Below are 26,036 nucleotides of genomic sequence, written 5' to 3' on the forward strand. Positions count from 1 at the left end.
CTGTTATGCAGTCTCGATCTGGGCCCAAACTAGGATCCTTAACTGATGGACCTGCTTGTGGGCTCCAAAAAGCCAGTATTCCTGAGTCCAGAGGACATTGTGCATGAAATGGGGAGTCACAGGAGGCACCTGACAAAGTGGCAGTTAATTAGACCTCAGGAAGAGAAATAGTTGATTAATTTAAGTGTAAGTCGTTTTAGGTTTCCTTTTGTTCATTAAGTTAAGAAAGAAAATCATGCTTTGACTCACCTTCCCGTCACGCCACCGCCCCCCACGCTCCATGCAGCTCCTTCTGTCTGCTAACTGCACTCACTCAATCCCTGCTCGTTAAAACCACATCCACATTTTGCTTTAAAATGAGGCTCAGATCCAGTTAAACTTGTAGGTTATGCTTGTCATGTCGGAGGGTAGACGAGGTTTCTGCGTCTGCGTGTGTCCTGGTTTTGTGTTTGCTGTTGTTTCTCCTGAGCCAGCCCACCTGGAAGCCTCTCCCTCTCTGTGTCCACAGTTCCACAGAGGGCAAATTGATTTCGACAGTGTGAGGACAGACAGACAAACAGGCACAGACTCAGCCACACGATAGGACATGCACCTCGCTGCCCATCTGTCATCCTTAACCCACCCTCTTTCCCGCCTCCCTACCTCCTTCTCACGACAATAAACTCACCCCAAGCCGGTCAGTTCGAGGAAGACGCTTGGGTCTCTTTCTTTTTCTCCCTCTGATCTCCCTCCCTTCGTCCTTCAGTCCTGCCCTGTGCTGTCTAACTGGCCAGTAGCCACACTGGGCCGCTGGTGGAGCTTTGGTGCAGAGCCAAGCCAAAACCAGAACAAAGTGGACTCTGTGCCATCCGCATATTCAAAATCAGTGTGATGGACATTTTCTGTGAGGAAAATGTAACCTTTGCTTGTCTTTCATGCATGTACATTTCTTTTATATATTGCTGGGAGTTATATTTTCCCAACGAAGGAATCTGATTTTCACTAATGTCAGTGCTCTCAGTCAGAAAGACAGTGTAAAGAATGATATGTAAATCAGGGTGTAATCCTAAAGTGGTTGATCCCAAAGAGGATTTTTATATTATGTAAAAATGACATTGCAATCAATGCTTTTACTGGATCTTTCAGTATTTAACAATAATTCTACCTTTTCATGCTGTGAGGTTTTGTATTCCTCTGACATAAGAGGCCATGTATCGCGAGTAGTGAACAGCTCATGTAAATGTTTTCACACATGAAACGTGGGGGAAAAAAAATGTGACGGGAATGTTTACTGTACATAAATGTGCCATACAGAAGTGCTTGTCATGCAGTATCTATGATCAGTTTATAAAAAAATGCACCTTATGGAAGTAATAGTCTATATTTCTGACTGTGTGTAAACAAACTTACTGTAACGTTCTCAGTGTGAGCCTCTGCGCTCGGATGGACACACAAACACACCACTCTCGGGGTCCTTTGACTGTCTGTTGTGGTGCCTGAATATTGTGCCAAGGCTGAATGGGGTCAACTAACTTACGTGAGGCTCTGAGCCGAGTTTAGTGCTGAAACTGTTTGTTCGTTAGTCAGTTAACTGATGTGTTGTGCCGATTAAGTGTTTGAAATAACTTATCAGGCTTAAATGCCAAATATTTGTTGGCTTCGGGTTCTCAAATACAGACATTTGCTGCTTTTCTCTGTTTTTATATGACTGCAAATTAAATATATTTGGGTTTTGAGCTCATTAGAAGGATATCACTTTGACATCACCAGTTAAAAAAGAAAGGATCGATTAATTGCTCATAAAAATGATTAGAGTTGGAGGCAAACTCTGGTTCATGCATGAAAGAAAAGACAACTGGTATTGCGGCGCTGCTCGGTACACGTGATACCGAAACCATTAAAATAGTTTTTTTATCATAAATAAAAAATAGGCATAAAGTTCATTTAAAAGATTCAAAAATATTCACATGTGGTGCTTCTGCTGTCGGTTAACTTCTGTGATTAATGTCGTTTTATGGGAACTTAAGACTTCACATGAACCATCAGCGGTATTGTGATTAATAGAAAAAAACTACACTGGCTACAGAGTGGTGATTATACTGTGCTGCATTTAGCCAAAGTACAGACTGAAGGCACAGCCGCCTGCAGCTTTGAAGGGGAGAGGAATTCATTTGTGGTTGAAGCCTCATTCAGCCTTCTTGTACTGCTGTCTCTGCGATTAAAAGCCTGATTCGTTTTTTTCTCCAAACCTCAGTGAGTAAAGAATGTCAAGAGAACTGTTTGTCTGATTCTTTGTGTGCTCAATAAAAATACCGGTGTGCTTGTCTGTATGTCGGCCCAGTTAGTGCCTGTCTGTGCAAACCGCTGTCCCTTTGTTGACATCTGGTGTCCACGAGCTAGCCCGCTGGGACGTAGTTTTGGCTTCTGACTGAGTGCTTTCTTCACCAAAGAGAGGAGGTTAAAAATGAAACTGTGCATCTCTCCCATTCCTCCTACACTGCAAAAAATGCTTTTACTAAATTGTTAATGAGGGAAATTGTTTGAAGAGTCTTGCAATATATTTTTCTGCAAGTATGTGATAAAGTAAGGCACATGCATTAAAAAAAACAACTTTCAAGTGCTGCTTTTCTGATCTGCCACTTATAGACAGAAAAATATTTCCAGACTCTGCCTGAGACCTAACACGGACCTTTTTTGCACTGTAGAAGTGTTCTCCTTGCTGCATATGTCTGTTGTCTCTGTGCTCTCTTCTTCTCCTCTCCGTTTGTCTGTCACCTAACACTCGTCTTCCCCCTTAGCTTTGCCAACCCCCCCGTCTTTTTTCATCTCTGTTTTGATGAATTTAGAGACAAAAGTCGAGTGCAAACGACTGGAAGCTGCCAGTGTTTCTTCTTTCTCCACTAAAATAGTCCAAGGTATGGCTGACATCGCTGCAGAGATAGCACACCAATCACCTGTGGCTAATAACGCCAGCATTCACTGACGTGCTCTGATTGTGAGGGGTTTTGTTGTAAAAGAGTTACAAGGAAAACATCTAAATATTGTATAGAGAATTTATGTATGTGCATGCTTTGGGGGCACCAAAAAGTGTAACACCGATGACCTCAAATGTATGGTGAATTTCTACTCTTACAAAGTATTAAATAAATTTATTCAGCTGGATATTTTTATTGTTTCTGTTCGCTTTTTTCCCTGAAGGCTTTGGTGTGACATGATGAAACTTTTACGAAACACCATTTGAAGAAGCTTTTAATTAGCCTTCAAGTGCCAAACTAGCTCGTAAAACCAACGAACTTTCATTGACAGGCAGCATTTCAACTCTCGATTCTGGCTTTAAGTTTGTGCTGACTAAACTTTAGTCACCACATCTTTTCTCACAGCTAACAAACTGGGGATCGCCTTCTTGCTTTAATACATTAACAAGCGGCTCTTCTTGCACATTTGACATCACCACTCTTATCTACATTTCTGGAACCGAGACCCATCATAACCTCCCACCGGGCTTGTTGCATGTACAGTGTGTGTGTGTTCTGTGCACAGTAGTACTTACACTGCATCCTGACCTGCTATACACACCCACTGGCCTGCTCCTCCTGCTGCTAGCAAAGGTACTTTTTTCAACTCAACTGTGTGTGAGTGAGTGTGTCTGTTTGTGTATTGCGATCAACACAACGTGTTCATTTTAAGTGTTTTTTAATTTTTGTAGTTGTTTTGCTTCACTGTGTGGTGGGTTCACGTGCCTGTTTGCCTGTTTTTTAATTTAATCTTTATTTTCCCCCCATGTGACACATGTGAATATGTATTGGTCATAATTTAAATGTAAACAGTCTCGGTGAATTTGTGGAGTTCTGATTTGTTTTTTGTCATGTTTCAATTTAATCTAAGTAAATGATGACAATAATTTTGGCTAATTTAGTAATATTAAACAAGATCTTTACTGAGTTTGACTGGCAGCCTCTGCAGACGCTGTGTTTAATGTGGTGCTGATGTTGGTGAAAAAATCCTTCTTAACCTTTGGCTCAGTGAAGGTACAGCAGTGAGATCATAATGGAAAACTGTATGCACTGAATATAAAGTGCTTTTCAGAGCAGTCATGTAAAAGTCTCACAGTGTTATCACTGAATATATCTGGCACTGTGTTACAGATAATAATGTGGAAAAACATCAAACAAAAGGAGCAACAGTACCTTCTAAATACAGGCTCCAGTCAGCTCAGTCTTGGTCTGTTTTCCCTTTTAATACCTTTAATGATACCTTGTGTTAACAGGAAATCAAATATATATGCCTTATAATGTGCAGCCATGTTAGGAGGAAGTGTGTAGTAATTTATTTCCCTGTCTTACGTTGGAAGATGTGAGTTGGTATTTGATCCTGACTGTTGACACATGGGGATTGTTTCTGCCTTTCAGTACAGGGCCTGATTACGCCCGCTTTTGAGTGACCAAAGCCCATCGTAAGTGAATAATCTTGGGTCTAAAGTGTCTTCGTGTATCCACTTGCTTTTGAATTTTTCATTATAACTGAAAGCTGCTTCATTTTTTTGTGTTTTCTTTGCGAGCTGTGGAGTGGCTTTTGGGTTATTTCCATCGCTGTTTGTTTGTTTTTAATGTGATGTGACTGCTGACCTCATCAGCTGATTGTGGGCTGTTACACTTTGCCTGAAAAACATGTTGTTTGTTTCGGCATCATGCTCTTCGCCTCAGCTTTCTCTCTATTTGCATGACTCAGACCTTTTTATTTTCAGCAGCAATATGGCTGAAAAAAACCCAACCCATTGTTCCATCCTGTGCTCTTGTTGACCTCATCTTCCGTTACCATTTTACATTTTAACAAATAAAAACCACAATCCCTTTTGCTCTTTTTCTTCCTAGCGATGATCCACCAGGCGAGCCGGCTGTGGAGGCCCCGGCCAAACCGCCCCTCTCCGACGATGAGGATGAAATCGATGAGGACCACCTTGATGAAGCTCACTATGATTCCTTGGAGAAGACTTCCAGTCCTCCAGGGGACTTCTGAGCTTTCTTTCAATGTAAACCAGCTGTAGGTGGATCACTGGTGCACAATTTCACCCTCCACCCTAAACCGGAAGGCTCTGATTTACCCTCGGTATTACAATAATGCTACAAAATGAAAAGAATGAAATATAATCAGCAGATAAAGTGCACTACAACATGTCACGGCAACAGTAATCTCTGTAATCGCCCGGAGAAAATGTAAATAAATACTAGGATTGACTTTATATTTAACCACGTAGCAAGGAAGCCACATTCAAAAGTTACAAAAATTAAAGATGAGGTTTTCCTGTTGATTGGTGACTTTGGTAAAGTGGCATTTTAGATGAGCAGCAGTGGAGCTGATTCACTTTTGTAAAGGTTTTAAAGCCTACAAGGAGCATGTGGTGTATAAAAAGAAGAATGAGAGCAGATGTTTACTCGTGTGGCTCATGTGGTTCATTTTAAAGTCAGAATTGTTGCCTCTTGTATCGTATCGTTACCCAAAGACTAAAGCCTAGCTCCATGTAGACTCACAGGATCATTAGCCGGTCATTTAAAATGCAGCTCCTCCCCTCTTGCCTTGTCAATGAAAGGGCTTTAAAATTGCTAAGCTTTACACCATGCTGGGTGTCTCACCTTTGAGCCTCACCTCTCAATACTGCCTTTTCAGCTGGCAAGAGCACCTCATGCTTGTCAAACAGTCCAGTGTTTGCACCATAAGAAACGTCTTATTCAGAGACCGATGATCTTAAAGCACGACGGCAGAAAAAAAAGTACTGAAACACATCAGAGAGGTAGATTATATGGAAAAAGATATCTGTAGAATACGTTTGTGCTGATAGCATCACAACTGATAAGCACACTACTCGTAGTACTGTACCTTCAACTAATTCTGTACTCACAGGAAATCTTTTATCTTTCTGCAGTACTAGAGATAAGCAGCCGTGCAGGCGTTTGAACCTACACTTAATAATGAATTTCACTGGTTCTCAGATTCATGTTTGATTGTTATTGTTCGTAGTGAACAAGCACTTTATAAGATCTTCTTAAAGCAACATGTTCAGCTGAGATTTAATTCAGTAACACAATCAACAGGAGAAACTTTGTAATTGCATGTTGTTTATCTAGTTTAAGGTAATCGTTGACAGGCAAACAGGGTCACGCTAACGTAGGTTGTGTTGGTTGCACTGAGGTCATTTAAGATGTGCTCGTTTCGGTGTCTGTGGTTTACTTGTTTAAGAATTTAAAATGCATTTAAATCTTAGATTTAAGTGGTGTGTGATAATAACTTGATAAAGCACTGAAAACTACATTTAGAAAAATCACACCATCCCTCTGCTTTTCCCACTTATTGAGTTATTGATTATTTTTCATTAGCATGAACAATTATGTGATTGCAGTAAGTGTCATGGTGCTTACTGATAATAATGATATTCTAGGGTCCAGTGTGGGTATGTGAAATTATACCTGCTCAGGTTAGGTTTGGTTTACCTTCATGTTGGAATAGCAAACTGGAAAACAGGTTTGAACTACTTAACTGCTGGATATATATCTAGGTGAAGGACCCACATCAGGAATTATGCAAAATTTCAGGTCTCAACTTTTTTGAAAATTATTATCCAGAAAATTATTCCAGGATGTGAAAGTTGTTTTTAAAATGTTTGTCCTCGCATCTTTCAAGTATGTGTTTCTTAAAATTATATCCAAAATTTGTGAAAGGCTCATTTTCAAAATAGGACATTTTGAAAGTTTCATATTTATCTGAGTATTTTAATATATCTTAATGGAATTTTAAAATATCTCCATAAATATAAAAAATTACCTCTTTAAAAATATTTCAGTGGGTGAGGGTCATTCACTGAAATATTTTTTAAAGAAAACCAATAACACAAGAGACCTGGAATTTTAATTCCTATTAATAAGTGATGAACTGACATAAAAATACTTTTTTTTCTTAGCCTTCAGAGAACCAGATTTCTTTTAAGTTGTTGATGAATTTCATCAGTAAATTTTAGTTAACAGGACTATGAGGTGAATTCATATTCACAATAATAAAAATTAAGACTTTGAGATTTGAGAAGAAACAAATTTGAATGTAACTGGTTTTAAACCCGATTTAAGCAACAATTGCAAGTCTGATTTATTTGTTTTTATACTTCTCATATTAGCAGAGCAGAATTAGCCTCAGTACTTTCCTCCCTTATTAAAGCACCCGTACCTCCAATGTAGTGAACGACGGAGCTTGTTATTACACATGGATGTAATCAGCTGTGCTACACATCAAAACTATCATGCACCTTATTGTATGTGCATGCAAAACATGTATCCACCACTAGATGGCAATAAAACTCGACTTCCTCACCTGGATTTAGATGGTTAGAAAGGAAAAAGAGATTTTCTTTAAGGCTATTTTTAAAGTTTCTAGAATTTTTCACACATATTTTCCCCAAAGTCAGCTGGTATTCAGCTGTATATGTCTGAGGATATTTCCAAAACATTCCATTGTTTTATATTAATTATGAGGAAAAATCTAGTTCTGGATTCTGCAGAGATCATGTTAGTACCTTCTCATTATATCAGAGTACTTGTGTGGTACAGAGGTACATATATATCCATAATGATTCACCTGCATTGGGTGATTCAGTTATTCACTCTGTTTTGTGCTCTGACCTGCTATGATAATCATTTTTAATTGTCTTTCTAAGGAAACTGTTCTTGATTATTGAGATCAATTCATGAAAAACTTTTTTTCACTTCAACTGTATGCTTTATTGTTCTTATAATATATTTGATAGTTAAAATGATCAAGTCTTCATACACTTATAGCGCTGTCTTCAGTTTCCCTATAGTTAATACAAAATTACACGGGATGTTTTGGAAATATCTGCATTATTTATTATTAGATGATCCCACATGTCCCAGCTCATTTTACAGTTATGTTTCAAGGAGAGATATAAGAAATTAGCTGAAAACTATGTGACTCAGAAATATGGAAACCAATAAAACCTACGTTAATGTAACATAAGGAGTACTGTACTGGCAGTCTACACTATAATGATGTGAGTTGATGGTAAACAAATTGTTTGTTTTTTAGTTTAATTCTGACAATAAAGAATCAAGTATTTAACAATATTGTGCAGTGTTTTTTTTTTAATCTGTTATAATGCTCAAAAATTTAACCCTCAGAAATTTTAAAATTGATCTGTTACACTTTTCCTCATTAATTTTAAAGGTGGTCAAAGTTTTAGCACAGAATAAGATAAATAAGGATAGCTGTAAACACACAAAGCTCGACTGGTACTCTTCAGCAATAAAAACATGAAGCTGCAACTGAGCATAACAGGCTCCCTTTAACATGCTGTCCTCAGTGAGTTGCATGACACAGAGTGTAAAGATGATGAGAATGTACCATGCATTGACTTCACCCTTCCACCTGACAACAACAGCATCGTTTCTCTGGATATTCTGCTGGGATATCCTGAGTCATCCTGCATGCAGGCGACATGCTACACCTGATAAATCCCATTTTTATTCCTGGCACATTATCTCAGATGGGCTGTAACCTTTTGGGGCTGACACAGAGTCATCTGATCCCATTATGATTCACTTAGAAGAAAACACAGTTTGAAGAACAATAGTGCTGGTAGAGTAAAACCTTTAAAACTTAAACGATAGAGGTTGAGAGATTAAAACTTTACTACTTTTTATTTGATGTCCTAAAGCAGGAGTGTCGAACTCCAGGCCTCGAGTGCCGGTGTCCCTGCAGGCTTTAGATCTCACCCTGGGTCAACACACCTGAATCAAATGATTAGTTCATTACCAGGTTTCTGGAGAACTTCAAGACATGTTGAGGATGTAATTTAGCCATTTAAATCAGCTGTTTTGGATCAAGGACACATCTAAAACCTGCAGGACACCGGCCCTCGAGGGCTGGATTTTGACACCTGTGTCCTAAAGGAATCCACTTGTTTGAAATATAAAATTCTTTATGGAAAAACACAGAGTTTAGTTTCAGATCGTCTTCCTGTGGGTTTAAGGACAAATGGAAATGGGTGTTGGATTTGACACTCACCAAGAAGTTTCTTCATATAATGGCTTGCCTTCGTGACCCTTCTACCTGATCCTCTGCCTTTCTTCTAACCCATGCTTATATTGAATTTTTACTTACTGTACCCGCTCGCCCAAATTGAAGTCCTGTAAGAGAACTATAATGCTAAAATGTTTTGAAAAAATAACATCGATTATCTGAAAAGTTTGTTTGGGTAAAATACAATGTTTCCTGTGCCCCAGGAAGTTCACAAGCAACCTGAAAACATAGCAATCTTCTGTATTTTTACATTCCTGTTAAGTTGATATAATATGCGGTACGTTTATACTATAGAAGACTTTACACACCATGTGACTGGAATTTGGTGGCTTAATAGGCTTTGAGTGCAAAAATGGTTCCCATTGCGCCTTTTAACACAGACAACGAAGATGAGAGACTGTTTTGTTTTATACATGGATTTAAAAATGAAGTTTTAAAAACTTATATTTAATATCAGAGTTCTTCAGTATTTGTTGGTTGTCCAAAATGAATCTAAGGACTCTTTAAATTTTACATCTGAACTCTTTAACAACTCTGTAAGATTTTAGAGTCTACATGTGTAAATAAATTCATTTATTTAAAAACACGTAAAAAATGGCCAATATATTTAACATGTGTAAACCAGATTTTATTTGTAATTGATAGAAGGTACAGAAAGTAACGATGTGACCAGGTCATTGTTGGGGCACACATTATGACAGTATCTCAACCAAAACTTCTCCCGCACATTTGCGCCTTTGGTTCAAGGCCAGTGAGCTTCCTGTCTGTCCTCACAATGGGGTGAAAACATACACAGCATCTCTTTGGCAACAATAAACATAAGAGATTTTTTAAACCTTCCCTCCCTCACAGATACAGTACAGCAATACTCTAAAAAGTATTTTTGTTGAGATACAAAAATATTACGGACAGCCATCTAGATGTTTCTATGCTAAACTGTTACAGAATATTAAAAGCCTTGTAAGGCAAACAAACATTTAAGACACTACATGTTGATCACCGGGCATCTTTCAAAGGTGGAATCAAACTTTTCCATCCAGCAAACACACCAACCCATCAGTCTTTCTCACAGTTTTACAAACAGAGCAAAGCATGACAGCATTTTCTTATCATCATGACATCAGCCCTCTGTGGCCTTTCAACAAGCTGATCAGACCAGTTAGGCTTATTATAAATTAGAGTCTCACTTAACAACAATGAGGCTCAAAGGGATTCGTTTTGTGTGATAATGATTTTGAACAGTCTTTTCCTGTTAGTCTGAAAAAAAGTCCAACAGTTCAACTTCTAATCCTAGAATTATTGTACAAATCTGCTCCGAACAAGTTGTTCCAAACATAACATGATGGGTAAATGGTCAGAAACAGAGAAATACTGGATCTATAATGTGCTGATTTACAAACACAAAAATCACATTTGTTCAGACAAACCTCAGTGCAGACAAAAACCGGACAGTATTTAAATGTTGTTGGGTAACTTGAGATGTTAGCGTGCAGGGATGGGCAATATGATGGTACACACCAATGGAAAAATGTTTCTACCACGGTATCTGTTACTGCTTTTCCACCAATGTGGTGCTGGCATTCCTGGCAGTTCTGCCTTGGAGTCTTTTGAGAACCATTGTGACAGGTTTGACAGCGTTGTGGTTTTTCACTCTACCGTGCCTTTCTTTGGAGACAGATATTTATTTGGAGGGTGAAGGTATGAAAAGCAGCTACGCCCCTAAACTCCTGTATTGAGATGGAGTTATTTATCCATCCATCCATCCATGTCCACTTATTTAAAGTTGTGTAATGGTGGCAGCAAGCAAAGGTATTCAAGTTGTCCTTCTCCACAGCATCACTTTCAGTTTGGACTGGGGAATCCTGAGACCTTCCCAGGTCAGGTGAGATCTCTCCATTGGATTCTGGGTCTAGCCTGGTGTCACCTCTCAGTTGAGTGTGCCTGAAAGAAGTTCCCAGGCGATCCCCTAACCGGATATCCAAATGACCTCAACCACATCTTTAAAGCTGAACAAAGATACCCTGCAGAGGAAACGTGTCCACTTGTATTCCCTACCTTAATCTTCCGGTCATTACCTTGATATCATGACCAGGGGTGAGGGTTGGAACATAGACTCTTAAATAAAAAACTTCTCTCTTCACCACAACAGCCCAGTACAGCACCCACATCACTGCTGATGTTTAACGAATCCATCTCATCCTCCACTTCCTGATGAATAGAGAATAAACCATAATTCACACTTAGAGGTGCTGACACTCATCCCAGCTGTTTTACACTCAGTTGAGGGGTGAAGGTCATGCAGTGACCTTGAGTTAATAAAAGCAAAACAAAAAATGCAACAATACCAAAAATCTATCTTTAGAGGCCCAAACCATTTTTGTGCCAAGCTGGACTCGTGCTTATTAAGGCTGTAAAGCTGAATTTTTTATACATGGGAGTTTATGGGAACTGACTCCAGCCTCAAGTGGCCATGATAGGAACTGTGGTTTTTGGTACATTCCCCTCCCATGACCACTGACACCAGCAGGCCCAGCAGTTTTCTGTTACTAAACAATTACTTTTATTAATACTGTGAACCAACACTGTGTCGGTGGAAAAGGGATATATGCCTTCAGTACCTCTGTAGGCTGCACTACATCTTCTCGCATGTCAGTGAGTATTACTGCTCTCTAGCAATGTTGGATTAACAGTATCTTTGCATCAATGTGATGAAGTGCCTTGATTTGTCAGGCATCTGCTGGTTAACCAAAACAGACATTTTGTCTATATTTTTGAGCTGAAGATCCAGTACACGCACATCATGATAAAATATTACATTATATTGCCCACCCCTACTGGCTTACATCACTGTTAGGTTCAGTCGATGTCAGTTTTAATGACCTGTGTACCTGCCTTAAAAATAAAAACACTTTCCTTTTGTTTCTTAGCCGTAAATTCTTGTAAATGTGAAACCATGCATTGCTATATTATAAGAAACTTTCATAAGACTTCAGCCTGAAATGACCTCTGTACTTCTTCCCATTATAGTCACAATGTTGTGTCTGATGCTTACAGTAAAGAGGAGTTGGCTGCGATTGTGGTGCTGGCGCCCAGTTTGGTAAATAGAGTGATGTTTGTGTAAAACAGTACAGTCGCGGTCCTGATGTGACAATGAAAAAAGTCACAAATAATTATTAGGTTGTCAAGGTTGCTCAGCTGTTTCCTCAAAAAACAGAAAACATCCTGTAAGCAGACAGCCATTAGGATCCCCTGCGCTTCCATCTTTCACACGAGCACGTCTCTGAATGATCCCAAATACTGACATTATATTACTTGCGATACTTTAAAGATTCTTTTTGATATTCATTATTAATACAGGTAAAACCATTTCCTAAAAAGTATAAAGTCTGCGGAGCTGTACAGTCTTGTTCAAAGTGCTGATCCTTTGTTGAAAAGTCAGAAAGTTGACATTGTGTCTTTTACTCAGCAACAGTTTAACAGTCCTCTTTCTTTAAAGTCCAGGTGACTCCACACTCTTATGAATGCTCCCCATGACGAATTAGAAAGTGAAAGATGTGGCAAATGTAACGCTTTTCAAAGGTCTGTCCTTCCACATTGTTTCTTTAATCCCAAAAAAATATGTAGATTCAACATACAAGTTCCCCCTGGTTCCTTAAACTCATCATACATACCGTATATATTAATATTCTTGAAATATTATATATTAACAATTCTCTTTTCAGTATTCTAAACAGCTTAGGCCAGTCCTACATGGTGGTGAGACGGACCTTTCAAAAGTGTCCACAGGCGGTAAGAGGCACTGTCTTGTGTTTCTAAAACCTGACGTTAAAAATGAAATCAGTAGTCATGCTAGTAGACCGAGTTGTTGTCACAAAGAGGCAGTAAACATCCACAGCTTCTTATTCTTTGTCTCCATCTTCACTGCTTCCTGCAGAAACACAATGAGACAGAAAGGATTAATGTACATCACCCATTTTTACAGGCCACTGGGCATCTTTATCCCCAAAACATTGGCACATATCAAAGACATTTGGCAAGAGTGTATTTTCTCATTATTATGGCAATTCAGCTTTTGGCAATATGCTGCAGCCAACAATTGCATCTTTAATGGGCCAGGCTCCCAGACTGGGTTTAAGTCTAACACAGCAGATAGAAGCATTTTAGTTTTATTCTTTATTTGTCAGCGATCATGCACAAAAACTGTGATCTCATAAGATGTAGCTACTAGCCAGTTTCCATCTGACATCTCTGGGAAGAAAAAATACAGAGTGTAAAACCTTCATATCAACACATGTTTACTGCAACGTTTTCATAAAACCTATTGAAATAAAGCTGAAAGTGCACATGATGATTGCTTGATTTTAAAATTCGCTGTGATAGTTTACAGAGGCAAAATTAGATATGTATATCCATTGTTAAAAATATGAGTTTCTCGTGAGTTTGCAGAAGTGACCTACCTCCTGCAGATTCCATATCGGAGTCTGAGATGTGAGTGATGGAGAACCGGGAAACGCTGGAGGGAGAGACGGTAAAGCGGGAATACTGCACGGCTGGTTTAGTGTCTGGGGTTGTGGTGATGGAACGGGGTGGAGGGGATTCAGATGCGGCTGAGGATGTTGGCAGTGGGAGTAGGGGGAAGTCATCTTCCCACTCAAAACCCGCACCTGAGTGAAAACAGCAAAGGGGAGGAAGTAATAGTTTGATATCTTAACATGAGAAAGTCTTCAGTGTGCTAATACATTGTGTGTAATCATATTCACATTTGCACATTTGAAAGTAAAAGAATAATACATACTCTCCTCCGAAATGTTCCCGTCTGAAGAGTCATCTGAGGCATTAACCCTTTCTTGGGGTTTGGTTCGAGAACCTTCTGCTCCTAAAGGAAAGCCATGGTCGGCGAGCTCTTTAGTTGGGCTTTCCTAGCAGTTGTGATATTAAAAGAGTCAGTGAGTGGACCAGAATAAACATTATTGATGTGCCATTAATAGAGCCAATATTAAGGCTAATCTTCCCTCTTTGACACTCACCTGGTCGAACAGATACACGGTAACATCGTCAAAAAAAGACACTGTTTTCTTCTTGTGTTCGAGCTCCTCCTCCAGGTTCTCCTCAGTGAGCAATGCTGGCATCTTGAGCAGGCTTCGCAGTTTATGGGCCTCGCTGTTGTCGCTCACCACAATAGGCACTGGGTGGCACTCTTCCTCACTCTCTTCCCCTCCGCTCTGTTCCTGCATATTGTAGCTTTGCAGCTCCTCGTCCGACTCGTCGCTGTCATCGGTATCGCCGTCCTCCTCGTCGGCCTCCTCCCCGTCGGCCGGAGATGCTCTGCCCTCTGTTGCAGGGAGCGGAGGCGGTGGGGTGGAAGGAGGTGGAGGGGAGGAAGAGGAAAATCGTCTGGTGTTTGAGGTTTGTTGCAAAGCTACCTCATCTTTGGGTAAGGTGTGTTTCATTTCACTGGATATGCCTGATGGCCTGTTCTGAACCGTCTCGGTTGCTGCCTCCTCTGAAGTTTCTGAAGTTTGAGCAGAGTCTTTTATGTCATCTGCTTCCTCCTTATCTAAATTTACGTTGGTGGCACAATCTCCATTCAGGGCACCAAGAGCTTCTTCCATGGCCCCCACCACCTCAGCTGCCCAGTCTCCCAAGGATGAGCTCTCTTCCTGTGATGGCCATTCATCCAGTCCTCCCTCAGTATCAGAAGGCTCTGGAGGAAGTCCTAAAGTCTCATCTTCGCAACAGTCCTCTGTCAAGTACTCCTCAATCTCTGGTGCAGGAGAGAATTCTGTTGTGTCTGTTACTGTTTGTTTCGTTTCAAGTTTTATGTCCTTGTTCACTACAACATCCTTTAGTTCTTCCTCTCTATCATTTTTCCTTTTTGCAGCTTTCTTTTCTGGCATGTTTGGTTCTTTTGCAATGTTTTGCTCATCTGTTTTTCCCATCTGGAGTTCCTCTCCCTCATGCCGAGTCTGCTTTTCATTCTCATAGTCTGAAAAGTAGGCAGAGTCTCTGTATGGTGTCTTATCGCTCAAGGGTAACAGAATTTGGTCATCTGCCTGTGATGCTTCTAGTGCCAAATCTTCACCCATTGATGACTCACCCTCTGTGGGCACCACTTTAGGTTCAATTCCCTCTTCCTCCAGGACTTCTTCCTCCTCCAGGCTGGCATCAAGAGCAGGTTTTCCTAAAGGTTGTTCACGAGGTTCATGAGGTTCTTTGGGAACAAACTCGGGGCTCTCATTATTTTCGGTGTCATAGCCGCTGTCCATAGCTTTAGGTGAGCTGGAAGGGTGGGATGACGCAGGGCTGGAGCCTTCACAAGACCCAGCTGCAGACGGCAGATCCATGGAATCCATGGAATCGGGTGTTCCTACCTGCTTTTGTAGCAACTTGAAGGCGGGAGAAGCATTCAGCTCACTGGACTCATCAGCGAAGATGCCTGAAGTAACATCAGTTATATCGTCTGTGATGTCTTCCTCTTCGTCATCGTCACTGCAGTCGAGTATGTCAGCAAGGCTTACATTGGAATCTTCACGGTCGACGCCACTGTCACTGGTGTGACTCATCTCTGACTGTGGATCTGTCACCGCCACCATCACATGCGTGTTATCATCAGGAGGTGGAGTGGCTTGAGTGGCTTTTGTCATTGTTAGAGTCACCTCTTCTTTTCTAGGCTCTGGCAGTTTCTGTATGATTTCCTTAATAACGTCCTCCCTCTTCTCTTTAGCTTGGACATCATCAGTTGTAAGATCGACATACTGTTCTCCACAGTCCACAGATTTGGCCACGATGGGACCTCCTGGAGCTGGTGATAAATTGATCATCTCTTCATTGCTTGGCATGTCAGTGACTTTATCTCTGTAGTTAGTGTGACTGTAGAGCTGACAAAAGCTTGTGTTTCGAACAAGCAAGCCAGTGAGTGGGTCAACAAAGTGCGAGTGGCAGCACTCTCCAGATGTTGGCACCTGAGTCTCACCTTCATGGCACATGTAAATGTAGGCATTGCAGTTTTCCGAGGGCACCATAGCATGATGTTTACTCAAACTAAGGCAGGCACTATTATCTTTGACCTGGTGTGGCTCAAGATAATCGATGGGTTTGGGTAGAGAGTGAAAGGCCAGGCTGTGTCCTTCTGGCCAGGAGTCCTCGATGTCTGTACTCGGCATTGTATAATGGAAATCGGCGTAGGTGTCCTGTCGGCAACTATGGCTTGCCCGTCTCTGGTGACCGGCACTGCTGTGGCGGTGCTTCGAAGGCCAAGTATTGCAAGTGTGTCTCTCAACAAATATGTCCTCATCTTCCTCTTCTGAGTCACTGTCTCTGTGCCCGATGAAGAGAGCCCCCTGAGTCTCCATGTTTATACTGACAGAGTTACTGTTGTGTCTTGTGTGGCTGGGCATAGTCTTCCTCAGGGAACCCATCATGTCATAATAACCTCCAGTGACATTCTTTCCTATAATGGACGTCTGACTTGTGTCCAGGTATGTGTCTCTGTAAGCCTGCTGAGATGGACTGTTTATAGAATGGGATATCACTAGTGGGTTCTCCAACTCCCCCAAAGCCTGACGCAGGCTTCTTGAGCCCCAGCTTTCCTGATGATGCTCTCTGGAGAGCTCACCTCCGATCAGATAGTGATCTATTCCCAAAGGTGGTGAGTGGTCAAAATAATAGCCCCCATCTCGATCTTTATAGGACACATAGTGACTAGACTCCCAGGGTCGTAGGGGGCTGTTATCTGACACTTGACCTAAAAGGGGTTCCATTGTCAGGGAGATGGCGGGACTTGAGTCATTGGAGTCATACATGTCAGATTTATGGATGTCAGCTGACCAATAAGGACCCATAGTTTTAGCCTGTGATGGGCAGGCCATGCACTCACCCGAGTCTGCGCTCCCAGTCAGGAAGCTCCCACTGCTGCCCTGGTAGTCTGGGCTGTATGAGACCATGGTGTAGTCTGGATCAATGTTACAGTCTACTGGTTCCTCAATACGAATGTAGTATTCACTGTTTACTGAGGGGCTATGGGCACTGAGGACAGGAAGTACACCTGGAGCGTGTAGATGTTTAGGTTGATAGTAGGAAGGAGAAACTCCATGGCTCAGGCTTTCCATGGGACAGCCTCCCACAATGCCTCCAGGTGGGTAAAATGCTTCCTGACAATGATGGTTTACCTGACCTAAGGTACTAGACGTGTCTGGGGCTCTGTATGACTGGTCTGCCCTGGCTTGCTCCCACTTGTACTCAAAGTTCAGGCCATGGCTGGTTTCAGTGACTGTTAGTATGTCATCTCCAGACTCTGAGTGGTAGCCATCACCAGTAGAAAATGGTTCTAAGAGTGGGAAAGATGAGGTGGTTGATGAGGGGTGGTCTCGTGACATCGCTGAGGCACCACGCTGACTGTTGAATCCAGTATTGGGACGCAGGGAGTTCCAGCGTCTCTCAAAGTCCTCTTCGGCCTCGCTGGCCCCCTTGGCACATAGGTAGCTGAGCAGCAAGTGAACTTCCTCTGCAGTTGGCCTCTGATCAGGCTGCAGCCAGCAGAACTGCATCACCTCATACCTGTAGACCCAAAACACAAGGCACAAAGAAAGAAAGAAAAGTTTAATTAAAATTAAATGAAAGTAGGTGGGTGATAATGAAATAATTAAATATATAAAAAACTCAAATACGTAAAATCAGAAAATAATATTGCAAAATCTAATATGCAACATAATCCAAACCAAAAAATAAATATATACATGTGCCATAACTGAGGCATGGAGCTGCACCAAAGCCCAGTATGGAAGTAAAAAGTTACTGCGATGTTCATTGTGAACTGTGAATCATATAAGGCTACAGCAACAGAGTCCAAGAATAGTGCAACAACAAAAGAATAACAATTGGAAGTTCATTAAACCTCCTCGTGAAAGGGATTTAATTGTGTTGCTTTATGTGTTGTGTTTTGTGGGGCGATCGTGGCTCAAGAGTTGGGAGTTCGCCTTGTAATCGGAAGGTTGCCGGTTCAAGCCCCGGCTTGGACAGTCTCGGTCGTTGTGTCCTTGGGCAAGACACTTCACCCGTTGCCTACTGGTGGTGGTCAGAGGGCCCGGTGGCGCCAGTGTCCGGCAGCCTCGCCTCTATCAGTGCGCCCCAGGGTGGCTGTGGCTACAATGTAGCTGCCATCATCAGTGTGTGAATGACAGGTTGTGTAAAGCACTTTGAGGTCCTTAGGGACTAGAAAAGTGCTATACAAATACAGGCCATTTACCATTTTTGCTGCATTTATGTGTGACTCACCAGCGTTCAGCGAGGGGTACTTTGAGCAGCGGTTTGGGCAGTCGCAGCTGCTGCTCCCTAACAGCGTAGGTCAGCACTTGTCTGTCAGAATAGTGTCTGTAGGGCTGGTTTCCCAGCTCGAACAGCTCCCACATAGTCACCCCAAGAGACCTGAGACACAGGACAAGATTAAATATATCTTATTAGTGACTTCATGTACATTTCATGTATACATTTCTTATAATCCTGCAGTAACATCCATCCTTTTATCTACTGTTAAAAACTTACAACTATATAAGCGTTTGTTAGTGTATTAATATTATAAAAGCTCCTGTGTGTTTCATTCTTTATAACTTATATCCATGGAGTTAGGGCTGGCGATTTCACGTCTTACAAACTGTTCAGAAAGTAATAGAGAATTACAATAATATTATCATAATATATATTTGGCCTAAAACTTCAAAATTTAAATCTTATTGAACAGAATGCAATATAATCATTTTGTTTTAGACTTCTGGGAGTGACGACACGTTGGTGACATCCTCAGTAAGTTTGGAGCTAACTTAAGGATTGTTTTAGATAACTTGGTACAGTATTTAAAATGATGGTTAAGGGCTATACATGATGTCAGCGAGCGTCCTCACAAACTACAAAAGATGTGTCTATGTGCATTGATCAGATACCAGATGTTGCTGTGTTTGGTCTGGTCTGCCACCAGCAGGTTTCCGTGCACCTCGTCCACCAGCTCTGGAGCGATCCAGCGCAGGGGCACGTACATCTGGTCTGATGTCACGTAGTAATCGTCCTGAAACGAGGGTCAGGTAAATTGTTAAGTTGCAGAAATATGACAAAAAACAAATTCAAACTAAATGACCTGCTGGACAATTTAGCCTTTTCTGATATAATGCTAAAAAGTGAAAAGAACGTTCTTATAACCCTGCGGAAATTCACTCGACTGTGATTAATGTAAACTCAGAACCATTTGGGAACTGACTATTTATATAACGAGCTTGCTTTTTTGTTGCCTGCTAGTGATGAATACAGAATATATTTTCAAACTTTACAAAGAGCAACAGGACCAGTTTGTTGTTTGCTGATCTTTTTCATATTTAACACACTGGTTGTGTACCTTGTACTTTGTGTGGGCCAGACCATAATCTCCGATCTTCACTGAGACATCAGCCGTCAACAAGCAGTTTCTTAAAGCCAGGTCACTGGAGAGGGGGGTAAACAGCTGTTATGTCTCTCTAACATTAGCAAACACAAAACAACAAGACTAGCACATTTTTATCAATGTACAAAAATACTTCGAAGTCCTGCAAACAACAGCATTTAGTCCTGTGTTTTCACAGTAGGCTAAAAATAAACAAAACAAATTAAGTAAATTTTACTAAAATGAAATAAAATATACAGGAAATGCCTTGCCGTAAGTGCACACACACTGGACATCTGGACATTGTTTTTGCACAACACTGGTCATTATATTCTTCATTTCCGGTTAATACTTGTACAGCTGCTGTTATTGTGTATATATTTATTTATATTTAGATTTCTTCATACATTCTTATATAGTTCTATATTGTGTATTTTGTTGTACAGTTATTTTATTTTCAACTTTAATTTATATATTTTATCTTATTCTCCCAGTTAAATTTACCCTTCATTCTAATTTGTGTTGTACAGTTATTTCATTTTTAACGTTCATTTATATATTTTATTCCTTCCTAGTTAAATTTACCCTTTTTAATTTTTCATATTTATTTCCTATCTTATTCATAGCCTTTTCCTTTTTGTTTTCTTTAGGTCACGAGCAGTTGTCCAAGCATTTCACTACATATCGTACTGTGTATGACTGTGTACGTGACAAATAAAATTTGAATTTGAATTTGATTTGATTTGATTTGCCCAACAGGACAAGAGTAATTACTTGTATTGTTTATGTCATTTAAAGCTTCAGGTACTTCTTATTTTGCATTTGAAATACGAATCTATACTATTATAGGTAAACTTATCCACCATGATTTAAAGTCATGACTTGAATACTTTAAGTCCTTTCCTGCATGATAAAACCAGGTGTACTGTAGTAGGAATACAACTTTTTCTTTTTTTGAGTATGAAGTGAAATGAAAACTAGATAAAATAACAATAAATTATTGGAAAAAATACAAAAACTGGAGTCCTGGAGAGGAGGGATCACCGCCTGCAACAAAATCACTGATGCTGGAGTCTTTAGGGAGCACTCAGGCAGCACCAGGATATTGTTTCAGGAAGCGACCGAGAGGCAAAAGGCTAATCTCAAATTCAGAGCGAGATATCTGTAATACTTAGTAGAAAAATCTCATTGAAATAAAAAAAATCTTTTTGAATAGAGCACAGCAGACAGAAAAATAACACACACACACACAAATATGAAAAACGGTTAATAAAGCTGGATTTTCAAGAAGTTTGAAGGACATGTTTGAGGAGGGCTTTTGATTCATTCAACTGAAAGCAGATCAAGCTTGGGTTAAGCATTCACTGAACGTTAACCGATTTAAATGAATGGACACGTGTGAGGTAGTTTGGAGGCTTCAGCAGTAATACTCTACAAATAAACCGCATTAGATGACTGCATCTTGTCTGTTAGTAAAGCCATCCGGTGTTCTCACTGAACAGCAATGACTGTGAAATCTGTTATCAGTATTGAAGAACAGTAAGTTCTGATATACAGGCTCACTGCTGTAGATCACAGAGACGATAACCTTATGGCTAAAATCAAAGGCGTCCTTTAATTCTACTATCCAAGAAACCAGATGAGTCAGATGGTGACTCTTAAATTAATGATCGTTATCAGGGCAAAAACCTGAGTATCTGTTGGACACCAAAAGAGTGGTAGTCGGGTCACTTTGTGCAAATATTCTCTGAAAGCTTTCAAAACTTTTTGGCAGCATTTCACCAATGGGTAGAAACGTTTTTGAACATGTGCGACTGCTCTTCTAACTTCTGCATTTCCCAAAGAAGTTCTCTTTTCCAGGCCACCAGGGTAAATACAAATTAATAACTTTGACCACCTTCTGGTAAAAATTCGTTTTAGAAATATGTACGAGAGCTAGTCCTAGCCGATGTCTTTCTAACACAATACGTTGACGATTTGGAAATAAAGTCATAGCAGTCTGGACCGTTTTAAAATATTTAAAAATACAGGCATTTACGAGAGTCACACCTTTTTGTCTGCATTTTGAAAGTCTCTGGTTAAGATCAGACTGAAGGTGAGTCGGGGCCTGTGCTGGGACAGAACTGAGGCATACAAAAAACTAACTGCTTCAGCTAAAAGAGGACTGATGATATAGAATAATTGTGTTATTTATAGGGTAAACAGAGGTAAACTGCCTGCTTGACTGAACAGCATCAGTGACAGCAGTCGGATTTCTCAGGCTTAAGTCTGAAACGACTCTTTACCTGTGCGTGAAGTTGTGTTTGTGCAGGTGCAGGAGGCCTGAGGAAATGTCACAGGCCATCCTTTGAAGAATCAGGGGCTCTGGGCTCATGGTTTCAGAGGTTCTGCAGCTTCTGAGGTAACCCTTCACATCCCCCTGCACACAAAAGACAGCTTTAAAACATCTGTATGACCACTGGAGGGCAGTCTTACTATTTTACTACGTCGCCTCTGTCCAGTCATGTAAACCTTGATTGGTGTCAGAAACCGGAACATTGCACAGGAGAAGACCAGACGAACTAGCAAATTTGTTGTCTTCACTTTTCTTTATGGAAATGGATAATTAGAGATTTTAGGGATGAGCCGAGAAATCCGGCCATCTGAGTGAATTAAGCTTCTCTTTGGACTAAATATCATCTTCTTGGCAGTCTTCATTCTAGTTTGTCTTAAAGCTTTAGACTGTTTGGAGTCTTCATAATAAATAATAAGTTTGATGCTAATAATTGCAAAGTTTCCTCTAACTTAGATCTGAATGGGATGTTTTTGGTTTAGCTTTTGCTACCATTTCCACACTCGACCTCGCCTTATAAGAGGAACTACCCACCTGCACTTAACCTACAGTGGGAATAAAAATAAAAGATGAGAAGTGGCAGGAGGCTCTTGGTTTTACTATTATTCACTATAAATATCTGTGTGTAATCTACTAAACCAATCACGGTGATGGATTCTGGGAAGTGGTTGGAGTGGCACAAGTGTAAATTGACTCACTTTAAGCTTGTCTGCCAAATACTTACAGCAGCTGCCAAGAAGGATTTTATTAGACAGTTAATATAACATTCTACAATGACAAATTACTAAAATGCTTTCAATCAGTTGAAGTACTACAGAATTTGGATTAAAGTCAACAGTCAAAAAAGTTGTCAAGGACATTAATAAACTAATGTTAAACATGGTGATTTTATTAAAATATTAAACCCTTTAAATTAAACTGGGATCGTCAAAATAAAATCTCCAGTTGAGATTTGGTATTGTATATTTTTTTTCATACTATGATTTAAAGAGTGTCTCCGCACATCTGTCTCATGGCTTTGAATACTCACCAGTGGACAAAACTCCAGCACCAGCAGGTAGGGAGTGATCTCAGTGCACTGGGCCAGACACTGCAGCAGAGCAGGATGCTGGAGGGCACTGGAGAAGAGAACAGGATCTCAGCATGCACATATTATTTATCACCTTTAAACACGAGTATATGTTTTAGTATTACATGGGTATAAATACTTTTGGTATTGAGATATGGCTGATATATTTGAGTATTCAAGAAAATATTAGACAACCATGCTGAGACACCATCCATCTTAATTTAACAAGTACTGTTTTGTGGTAATATCATTTATTTTTCATTCTTCATACTCTGCTTTTATTTTTTCCATTTAACCTTAAAGTACATTTAAAGTGTTTTTTCTTTTACTCTGATTCGATTTTAACCTTGATCTGCATTTTATTCTTGCACATGTACCAGGCATACATTTATTCTAACTTATTATTCTTATGATACTCTCTATGCACCGATCACCTTTAACAACTTTAATGCAATCCACCGAGAGGTCTGTCATTATTATACTTTTACAAGCTTGTATGTGTTACTGTTGTTGCCGCTGAGAAGATTTTAACCTATGTTAACGACAAAGGGGCAAAATAACAGCAACACGTTAGAATATAAACACCGTGACCTCCGTCTGATTTTTTTTTCCAACAAAAATGGAAAAAGTATAAAATTTTTAAAAGAAGAGTTTATGACAGAGTTATTGTATTGGCTTTACATTGCATTTGTATTCCCAAGGAAGTATAAAGTATAATTTGCCCAGATAATGCCTGAATCCCTCTGCAGGGATAAACAAAGGATTAATTATTAGGATGAATAATTATATATTACAGTATTTATTAAGTATATTTAAAGACATGCATCCTTAGTTTTAACTAAAATATTTGACTGATTGTGATTGGAAAACAAAAGCATGATGCTATACATAAAAGTTACAGAAAAGCAAGTAAAAGCCAGTTTCATAGATCCTGGGAAGCTGACCCGTCAGTATTTTACAAGTTTATCTCAAGTTTTGAACATAAAACATTTGCAGATGTCTGCCTCAAACACCCGGAAGGGTGACAAGAAAGAGAATTGAGAGAAACCAGGAGCAAACGACAAACAAAAATGGACTAAAACGTCAGGACAGAGGACACAAAAATGACAAAGACATGAGAGATGCTCAGTGCTCAGGGGTGGCTCAGGTTTACCTGATCCAGCTTCAGTTAAGGAGACTTTATTAAAATGTAGACTGGACATATGTAAGCACTACTTCTGCCCTTTCAATCAGTACTTTTAGACTGTAGATTTTACATGTACTGCTTAAATTGTCCATGTAAGAATAAACTACAGACACATGTGAGGGAGGTGAAGGTGTACCGGTAAGGCTGTGCTTCTTCCAGGAAGTGCATCTGGTCCTGTACGCTGGCACTGGCTTTGAGTTCCTTGACCACCACTTGGGTGGTGTTCAGGCCTGCGTTCACCTCCCCCAGAAGAACCTGAAACAAGTAGAGACAAATGCATACAGGGGAAGGCACACAGACGGATGGCCACGTTCACATAAGCAAACGCATTAAACATGCAATGGGAGTACCATTACACAAAGACAGACAAAACGAGATGAAGCAGTCATGCGGGAGTTCAGCAGTGCAGATAATACGCACAAACAGATGGACATACCCAGTGATGGTGCACAAGGATGAGGAGGGTGGATGAATATTCATGAGTGAACAGTATGAATAAGAAAAGGAGGAGAAGCAGACAAAGAAGCAGAAGGGGGAAAACGAGAGAGAATGACAACAACATGTTATCTGGTTGTAAAAACATGTTAACACACCAGAAGGTTTAGGCTGCAAGGAGGGCTATTACTTTGAAAATTTAGCAGCGTAAAATTTGTTCTCAAGGCCTAAGTCTATCACTTTGGGAACAAGCTGACATCAAAGGCGAGAGGATCGGGCTGGCATTACACACTCAGACATTTCAGGTAACGCAGCGTGTCGGACATTTTTAACCGACTCCCGCTCCGAGCAGGAGCCGGGATCACAGCAAAGACTAACAGCCATGATGTGAGTCTCAACGAAGCTGCGTTTCATCTACCCGGCAGGGAGCGACAGATTTGAAATTACCAGCAGGTTTTTATGAAGATTGAGGTTTCTGAAGTGGGCTCACCTTCCCAAACCAGCCATTCCCAATCTCTTTCAGGTAGAGAAGACTGTGGCGGCTGAGATCTGTCGATTTCAGGAGTTGGACTGAATAAGACAGAGAAAAAGAGAAAAGATGTAACAGAGATTGGTGAGTGTCAATCAAAAGCCTTTGAACTGAAGTCATGGTCACTCACAGCACTAAACATTTTGCATGTTTTTGTCCATTTTCTACTAATTTCTTTGCGTTATCGTCAATGATTTAAACTATTCAAACCGCGCTCATTGAGAAAAACTGAAAGTACAAGTGATGAATTGCAGCTGTCCTTGTGGAAAGTTGGTGTCAGTGGTAACATTTAATTTCTTTAACTAAACAAAAAAGATTGTCACTGATATGTAAAATGAATCCACCTGTAAGTGGCATAAATTATTTGTACACACATTAAAGTTTCAACTCCCCCATTTCAACTGCACATGCATATTCCATGTGTGCAGTTTACATAATTTTGACACACTAAACATACTAAAACTAATAATCTTAATGTTATATGTATTTGTCAGTCAGATGGGTCAAGTAAAGTAAAATCCACTAAACACAAATCATTTCCAAAAATACAATCGGTTCTTCTTCACTGGACAGTACATACGATATATTGGATTAAAAGTACATTATCATTAGAATGTAATGCAATGTAAACATTTAATGTTCCATTATCACGCAACAAAATCATGATGGCACTGATGGATTTCACCACTCAAACGGGGCTCGGACATAAGGAGTGCTTATCGACTATATGAAAATGGAGGGAAACCAAATGCCGAAAAAAGTTTAAGTGTTCATTAAACAATTATAAATAGTCAGCAGAAGAGTGCACGTCTTACACTTGAATGCCTTTTTAAAAAGGTTTTCAACTTAAAATATATTAATATTTAATTAAAGTAGTATTTAAAAGCTTCTGAAAGACGTCTTACACCTGGAAGCACTGAATAAAATGTTCTTAATTTAAACATTTCTTAACATCTGCAAGTTCAAAAAAACATCTGCATTTGCTGGGGTTCCTGTTTTTTCTTTTTTTAATAGTTTACC

General features: G+C 40.1%; 2 protein-coding genes across 16 annotated transcripts in view; one reads left to right on the forward strand and one right to left on the reverse strand.

Annotated features, from left to right (window-relative positions):
* The window catches only part of baiap2b (BAR/IMD domain containing adaptor protein 2b), a 72,059-nt gene extending 63,959 nt beyond the window's left edge, over nucleotides 1-8,100 (forward strand). For 7 of the 12 annotated variants that reach the window (XM_005913853.3, XM_005913852.3, XM_014336234.2 and 4 more), the window contains one exon: nucleotides 4,851-8,100. In XM_005913853.3, coding sequence (XP_005913915.1) covers nucleotides 4,851-4,995 — 145 coding nt within the window. In that variant the 3' untranslated portion in view covers nucleotides 4,996-8,100. Of the gene's footprint in view, nucleotides 1-508; nucleotides 1,825-4,388; nucleotides 4,433-4,850 lie in introns of those variants that run through there. The other 5 variants (XM_005913862.3, XM_005913861.3, XM_005913860.3 and 2 more) reach the window with 3 other exon arrangements.
* Nucleotides 8,101-9,666: 1,566 nt separating this feature from the next.
* aatkb (apoptosis-associated tyrosine kinase b) overlaps nucleotides 9,667-26,036 on the reverse strand; it is a 69,881-nt gene continuing 53,511 nt past the window's right edge. For all 4 annotated transcript variants that reach the window (XM_005913849.2, XM_005913850.3, XM_042222904.1 and 1 more), the window contains 11 exons: nucleotides 24,978-25,057; nucleotides 24,189-24,307; nucleotides 22,828-22,915; nucleotides 21,751-21,884; nucleotides 19,442-19,526; nucleotides 18,996-19,117; nucleotides 18,334-18,483; nucleotides 14,088-17,616; nucleotides 13,856-13,979; nucleotides 13,518-13,724; nucleotides 9,667-12,988 (listed from right to left, as the gene is read on the reverse strand). In XM_005913849.2, the coding sequence (XP_005913911.1) occupies nucleotides 12,960-12,988; nucleotides 13,518-13,724; nucleotides 13,856-13,979; nucleotides 14,088-17,616; nucleotides 18,334-18,483; nucleotides 18,996-19,117; nucleotides 19,442-19,526; nucleotides 21,751-21,884; nucleotides 22,828-22,915; nucleotides 24,189-24,307; nucleotides 24,978-25,057 (4,667 nt within the window). In that variant the 3' untranslated portion in view covers nucleotides 9,667-12,959. The remainder of the gene's footprint in view (nucleotides 12,989-13,517; nucleotides 13,725-13,855; nucleotides 13,980-14,087; nucleotides 17,617-18,333; nucleotides 18,484-18,995; nucleotides 19,118-19,441; nucleotides 19,527-21,750; nucleotides 21,885-22,827; nucleotides 22,916-24,188; nucleotides 24,308-24,977; nucleotides 25,058-26,036) is intronic.

Source organism: Haplochromis burtoni, unplaced genomic scaffold, assembly GCF_018398535.1.
Source record: "Haplochromis burtoni strain Fernald_Lab_line unplaced genomic scaffold, NCSU_Asbu1 Contig_6, whole genome shotgun sequence".
Classification (NCBI taxonomy): Eukaryota; Metazoa; Chordata; class Actinopteri; order Cichliformes; family Cichlidae; genus Haplochromis; species Haplochromis burtoni.